The sequence below is a fragment of the Myripristis murdjan genome, chromosome 14 (assembly GCF_902150065.1).
Source record: "Myripristis murdjan chromosome 14, fMyrMur1.1, whole genome shotgun sequence".
Lineage (NCBI taxonomy): Eukaryota > Metazoa > Chordata > Actinopteri > Holocentriformes > Holocentridae > Myripristis > Myripristis murdjan.
Window position 1 is genome coordinate 4,080,732 of NC_043993.1, and position 7,712 is coordinate 4,088,443.

A 7,712-nucleotide genomic window follows, 5' to 3' on the forward strand; every position below is an offset into this window, starting at 1 on the left:
TGTGTAAATAACATACAGGGTGTCCACAAAGTCTCTTTACAATTTAAAAAATCTATTACAAAAGCAATTGATGAAAAATGTTAATCAGATTTGTTCTATGTACTCAGTGGTTATCAGAGTTTTTAATCACATTGGACATCAACAACCTGAAGCTAAAGATCACTGATGCCACTGCCACCACTGATGAGGCTCTGCTGCAGTGAACATGGCAAGAAATCGAGTAGCGTCTTGATGTGCTTCATGCAACTGATGGTGTCCATATAGAGGTGGATTAAATGAGGCAAAAAAAAACTTCAATATCTACTTCTCATTTTGTAATAATTTCCACAGATTTGACTATTCATTTGCTTTTGTAATAAATTTGTTAAATTGTAAAGAGAATTTATGGACACCCTGTATTACATAATCACCTTCCTGTTCATCTCTTTGAAGTGAATGGTAATGTGAGGTGTGATGTCAAACTAAACTTTAAAATCATATTTATGTTTCATGCCTACTTTTGTCCATTTTTAAATTAAAAGAATGTCGGTGATCATGAGTTTAAGGAGCACGTGCATCACAGTATCCCAACCTTATGGTTCTGTTGACAGTCAATAATAATTATCACCAACTACTACGTATTGACCTTATAACAAATGGAAAACTATTCGTGTAACGCTACAATAATCATGTTTGGACAGAGTAGTGGTGGGAAGAGCTGCACGTTATTTTGATTTTCTCTCCTTTTGTCAAGCTCCATTCTTTTCTTATTTCTCCTCTTTTGTATCTCTTTTGTCCTTCACCTTCAGAACCCTAACAACTTCTGATTAAACTTAAAAGACCTGGTGCATCCCACCACTGGGTGTGCTACAGTCACTGATATCCACACGGCTGACAAATTAAAGGAAAAAACACCAGAGTGTGTCAGTGAGGCGCTGGGTCACCAGGAAACACCACAGTCAGCCGAATGGCAATCTGAGCATCTTAGTGGCATGTTCACGTGAGAAATGACAAATGATGAAGCGGTTATCAAAAATATAATTGATGGATTTTCTGTCAGTTCATGAATCGGTTTGACTCTGACCTGAGAACGTCGTAGCCCAGGAACTCAAACAGGCGACACATGCTGTCTCCTATGATGGTGGAGCGCAGGTGACCCACATGCATCTCTTTGGCAATGTTGGGAGATGAGAAATCCACCACCACCTGAACGCGCGCACACACACACACACACACACACACACACACACACGTGTCATTTTCATTTTTTAAACAAATTACCAGACATGATTTCTGACTGAGAAATCAACCTGAAGTTACCGACTCTGTTCTGTTCAACTTTCCTCTATTGCACTCCTCTGTGTTTCATTAATTACAAAAAAGAAAAGATACATTCATTCCATAAGATTTGGTCTTAAAAAAAAACGACTCAGCATTTACTCATCTAATCTGCTCATTTTGGTCCTGTTATATTTTTAATATGTGTATAAAAAAAACTAAACTTCTTGCATGACTTTTTAAGAATATAATCCAATATACTGGTTTTCCAATATTTCAGACTAATCTCAACCTTGCCTTTGACTCAAAAAAAAAAAAAAAAAAAAAAAAAAAACTACAATTAAATTTGTTTGATTACATAGGTATTTACGGTCAAAACTTAACCTGGTTTGATCCTAAAGTGACACTTTGATCAGTTTCAACACAAAATGGTTTATTAGTGGAGAGGTTTAGTGTCCTGTGGTCTGAATGTAGTTTCAGAAACTGTTCCATCTGGACAAGAGGTCAATTCTAAGGGGGAAGAAGTAAATACTTGCAAATTATTTGAGGTTTTGTGGCATGAACGTGTTCCAATTTGAAGATAATGGATACTGACACAAAATGCCAGCTGCCTCTGTCCTCTCTTTGTAAACTCAGACCAGCTTTGGTTTCATGACAGCACGAACCTTCTTCCTGGAGGCCAGCGGCGGTGGCTGCACTCCGTTCACCAGCAGGTTGGACAACAGTTTGGACACAAACGTCCTCTTCAGGTGGATGTTGATGAACCCTGAGGACAAAAAAAAGAAATGACTCAAAAATAACATGTAATAAATGAAGCTGATAATAATCTCAGTATACAGAGGACGTATGCACCTCTTAGTCAAAGAATGTGAGTTCATGATCGAGATGCACAGATACTGGCCAAACACCTGCCACCAACACAGGCCATTTGGTCAAATCATCGGAATTAACTGAGCACCATGAGGAAAAAATACATACATCTCTGCCTCTTCTCCTCGTCTGTGTCTCTCAGCTTTCTTATAGTACGACTGTCCTTTTCCACTACAGAAATAAGGATTACTGCAAAGTTTTGCTGGCATACTGCCAAGTCCCTTAATTCTGCTAAACTATTCTATTTCAGCTCGTCTGAAACACCAAATATGATTGGAATCAGAAGCAGATGTGATTGGAATAATGCTGAGAAAAAGAAAACTAGGAAATGTAGAGAATTTCTCAGCAGAGTTTTCTTCTAAAAAGCCTCAAAGATTCCCGTTAAGCACTGAGACAAAAAAATGACACTATTAAAAGTGAGAGGCTGAGCCTTCGTACTGCCCACCTGGTCCAGCGATCTCTGTCTTCTGGATCAGCTCGTTGTCTGGAATATTCTGGACGATCCTCTCTGCGATTTCCCTCGGGTTGACTTTTATTCCTTTGGCCTTCAGCATCTGAAACAGAGTCAGGACAGTTAGTCTTACAAACTGTCTTTCAAAAATTTTTAAGAGCTTTTTATGGCCAGTTACAGTGAAACATAAGCAATTTCACCACTACAATAAGCATAAAAAAAAAAAAAAACACTTTTGTCCTCATGTGGCTCTGTGTGACTGTGCTGCTTGCTCACTAGAAAAACAGCAAGAGGACAGAGGCCAAAAATTTAGGATATAATGGCTTTCCAAAGTGCACCAAATACACAAAGATTAAAAAAAAAATGCTGAATGATTAATTAAGAAGACGACAAAGAAAAAAAATCAAAGTAGGTAGCAGAGAGGTAATCAATCAAGCAGGTAATCAAATTCCTGTTAATTTGCTTTGAAAAAAATATTTTCACTCTGATAAATTATTTCAGAAATTGTACACAAACGTCCCCATGAAATGGACTCTTACTTTCTTGATTTGATGTATTTCCTGTTGAAACAGGAAGTTTGGGCGGGACAAAGTGCAGGGAAGGATCATATTCTCAGGCCACTTTATTGTATATACTTAGCCCTTATTGTTTTTAGTGTATATATTTCACATTTTTAGTCTCTATTGTATACACTTTTAATTTTAATTCTAATCTTATTTTTTGTTTTTATTGATGATGCTGCTGTAACGTGTGAATTTCCCAGTCTGGGATCAATAAAGTATACCTATCTATCTATCTATCTATCTATCTATTCACAAGTACAAACCAACAGTATATCCGTTTGGGAGAGAAAATTTGATTTGAAGGGATCAAGTGGATGAAAGATTTGTGAAGGTTTTTTTGGTTGAAATTTCAGTCTACACCCACTAGTGCAGGATGATGTCACTTTTTAAGCCACTCTGTTTTACAGGAAGTAGAAGTCATGTGAGGTCACTTCATGGGGACTTCAATGTCTCCTGCTACAGACAGAGAGTACGGGGTCAGACCTGGGCCATGGCCATGGCACTGTTGCACTGGTAGTCTCCAAACTTGGCCTGCTGGTTGGGCGTGACGGCCAGCGGCGGGTTGTCCAGCTCGGGACAGGACGCCCGGATCGCCTCGCCAAAGATCTCCTGCAGCTGCTGGTTGATGTTCATCATGTACTTAGTGCAGTGACTGCGCTCATCTTGAAGGCTCTGGACGGGACACACACACAGCACATCAGCTCATTTCATGTCATTTTATTATTATTATAAATAAGAAAGGTTTTGCAGCAGGTTCCTGTTCTGCAGCGCATAAAAGACAAAGTCACATTTTAACACAAAATAAACACAAACAAAGCATTTCAACTAGAGAGACACTACAGGGGAGAGTAAGATGGTGTGTGTGAGCTGAAGTCAGGGGTTGCAGGTGTCAGGTTAACGAGAAGATGAGGAAGAAGAAGAACAAGAAGAAGAGGAAGAAAAAGGCGGACACCATTGTAGAGCAGCTCCTCAGCAGCTCCAACAGCAGTGACAGGTAAAGAGTTTGAAACTTGCAAAATTCAAAACCCAAAAATAGTTTATCATAATGTAAGCAAATGTTTAGGAGTTTTTCCTTGATAAATTACCAGAACATATCAATTGTCATTCAACTTATAATTGATTCAATTTCTGTTGAAAGGCAAACTGATTAATCAGCTAATGTAAGAACAGCGCCCTCTGGAGTTTTCCCTCTACTTGCAGCTGATCTGCTCTCTCACCCTCTTCAGGATGTTGAGGCGGTATTTGAGGCGGGCGTTCTCCTCCCTCAGCCCATCCAGATGTGGAGATGCACTCAGGTTCTGCGGGTTCTTCAGGCTCTCAATCTCAGCAGAAAGACGGCGAATCTCCCGCTCCTAAAACAAAAAAAAAAAAAAAAAAAAAAAAAAAGCTACAACTAAATTCTGTGAAGGATAACACTCCAGTTTAAACTTCTCTTAACTTCTCTCATGTGCTGTGTTCTAGTATTGGAAACCTAAATATTGCTTTTCCAATATACTGCTATACTATATAAGTTGTACACCTCTGATATGATTACATACATTTGGTTACATATTTATTGTGAAGCTAGCAAGCTGAACTGATTATGATGTAGCATTTTGATCTGATTCTGTATATTTTTGTGCATGTTTTATTATTATTATTACCACAACTGTCTTTGAATGCAGTTTCAGAGGATAGTTTTAGCGGTGTTTTCCACACTGCAAAAATATGTATAATATTATTAATTATGATGTTTGTTATGAATTTAGAGCTTAATGTGTCACAGCAGCTTAAGAAAGTGGTGAACTGACTGACCCTCAAATAAAACCAATCAACAGAGTTTAGGTGGGTTAACCTGCAACAGACAAACCGATTAGCATAGGCGGTTCTAGGGGGTGGCAGGGGGTGGCAGCTGCCCCCCTAGAAAAATGCCTTGCCACCCTAGTTGCCACCCCAATTTCAGACAGTTTATTTATTTATTTTTTAATTGTGGCTGTTCGGAAACTCTCTGTTACGAGACTCAAATGTCCAAGTGCAAGTAAATTCAGCAAAAGATGACACTCCTGCTATTTAAGGGGTTGATAAATGAATAAATAAATAAATCAAAATATATATTTCTAATGCCACCTTTTGGTTTTCTATTCAATGCTTTACTCATGTACCACAATATTGGAATGTTTTTGAGTTAAAATATCCTCATTTGGGGGTTTTCCAAGCAAATATTGATATATGGGATTGTTGGTATTAAACCAGCATATATATTTCTGCCACCCCTTAAAATCTCCATGCCACCCTCTTGCCACCCCATGAATATTTGTCTAGATCCGCCCCTGCCGATTAGCCTATAGATCACACAGAGGTGTGTAACAAACAGTCTGTAAAAATGAAAGCAACAGCTGCTTCCTCATTATCACATGATCACAACAAAGATCAAGACTATAATCTGGCTAACTAAGACATAAGAGCCATAAAGTCAAGCTTTACTGCTGACTGACACCAACGCCTCCCCACAGTTTTCAAGTTAAGGGTCACAGACAGACACACACTGACCTTAGAGTGAATTGTGAGAACAAATTTAATCTAATTATAGACCATTAAATGTGATGAAAACGGTTATTTCTATGCAAGTAATCACCAATCTATGACATAGTGAAATAAATCAAAGCAGTAGCAGTAACTTTACGCCATCTTTCCTATTGCTTATGACCCCCTGGGATCTCTTCCCGGATCCCGAATGAGCCCCCAACCCCATGTTGGGACCCACAGCTGCCATCACTCCATCATGCTGGAGTGATGAATGAAGGCAGGAAGTCTTTATTGAAATTGTAGTTAGCTGATGTTACCCTAAGGACAACACACCAAACTCAATTCAATCATCTGTCCATTTAGCTGTTTCCTTTCGTCACTGCAGTAACGTTACACACATAATGAAACATTACTCAAGACTGTACACGGCAGGCTGTTCTGGTAAGTTCGGCACACAGATGACACACCAGCAAGGCACTTTAATTCAATAAGACCTAGATCCTGAAAATCCACACTGTTCGCTGTGGCAACAGGACTTTAGAGTACTGAAGTTTATTTTAGACACATGCACTGTCATCCACTGTGTATTCTGGTGGAAGACTCAATACAATAAAAAAAAATGTATAAGTTCTTTGGCATACTGAACCTGCCGAAATAAACAGTGCTCCCTATAAGTCCTAAAAAAGTCCTAAGTTTTGTTCTAACATGTATGGTTGTTTACCTGTAAGTTCGATCACATTAAAATAGCAGATTTTTGCATTAGGTTTAGTGAAGCGTTCTGTCTTTACAACACAGCACAGTGCGTATCTGATGGCAGACCGGTCAGCAACAAGCCCGCATGTCCACATCACACACTTTGACAGCGAGCTAAAGTTAGCCGGCTAAGCGGCCACTTTTCAGCCTCTCCGCCGTAAACCAGACGGTTCAAAGCCTCCGGCCTCACCTGCTCTTGCAGTCGGCTTGTGTACTCGGCCACCGGGTCTCCCATCTTTCTGTCACCTCAGGCAAAAACTCTCCTGTCGTTTGGTTTTGACTGAAACGTGTGGCTGATGAAACCCAGAGAGGAGACTAACTCAAGTTTGTCGACTTCCGGGTGCTGCAAACGTCATCAGCAAGCGCGGCGGAGCTGCTCGCCCGTTTTCAATCTTTGTGCGCGCGCGTGCGCGTGCGTGTGTGGTTAAATATGGCATTGTCACATTGGTGGATCTAGGGGCAGCATCAGGACCGGACTGGGAGACTTTTTCAGGCCACAACTCAGTCATGATCAGGCCGGGGACACTACCTCTTGAAGCTCATCGAGAGAATGCCAAGAGTGTGCAAAGCAGTAATAAAAGCAAGGGGTGGCTATTTTGAAGAATCTCAAATATAAAACATGTTTTCAGTTATTTCACACTTTTTTGTTTACCACATAATTCCATATGTGTTCATTCATAGTTTTGATGCCTTCAGTGAGAATCTACAATGTAAATAGCCATGAAAATAAAGAAAACGCATTAAACGAGAAGGTGTATTCGCATACATGTGGGGCGTACTACTTATAGGTTTCATAGTTATGTTTACTGTTTTCCATAGACTGTGCAAGAAGAATCGCTTGCTGCCGACAGTTGCAATGAAGACCAGCTTACACATATCCACTGACATATTGCTCACTGCAAGGAAGACATGCTTCTGCTTAGGACTTTTTGTCATTGATATAATAAAATTATATTTAAATGGGGATATCAAAAATCTCCTATCTGATTGTGTTGCTTCTTTAGGCTGGAGGTCACGGGCAGTTTGGGGGCCTGTTCAGCTGATTTTCTGCCAACAGAGGTAAGCAATACAGAATAAACATTCTCACTTTGTTTTTGTTGACATAATAAAATGATGTCAAAAGGGGGAATTGTTATAATTGGCCTTATAGCTCAGTGTCTTTTTGTATTATTCAATGTATCATATAGTTCATATCTATAGAACAGCTTGTCCACTTGGAGCTGGCGCCGCATAACAGAGAACAGATAAAACAGGAGCCAGATGTAACTTCTCTATCTTGCTAGGTCTGCTGCATTAGATACAGGCCCAGTCAA

At 39.7% G+C, this 7,712-nt stretch overlaps 1 protein-coding gene across 1 annotated transcript in view; it reads right to left on the bottom strand.

The window, feature by feature from the left end:
* The window catches only part of rars1 (arginyl-tRNA synthetase 1), a 33,806-nt gene extending 27,061 nt beyond the window's left edge, over positions 1-6,745 (bottom strand). Inside the window, exons 1-6 of the mRNA XM_030068873.1 lie at positions 6,590-6,745; positions 4,359-4,493; positions 3,625-3,813; positions 2,573-2,681; positions 1,923-2,023; positions 1,064-1,185 (exon numbers count right to left, since the gene is read on the bottom strand). Of these exons, the coding sequence (XP_029924733.1) occupies positions 1,064-1,185; positions 1,923-2,023; positions 2,573-2,681; positions 3,625-3,813; positions 4,359-4,493; positions 6,590-6,634 (701 nt within the window). The 5' untranslated portion in view covers positions 6,635-6,745. The remainder of the gene's footprint in view (positions 1-1,063; positions 1,186-1,922; positions 2,024-2,572; positions 2,682-3,624; positions 3,814-4,358; positions 4,494-6,589) is intronic.
* Positions 6,746-7,712: the final 967 nt, after the last annotated feature.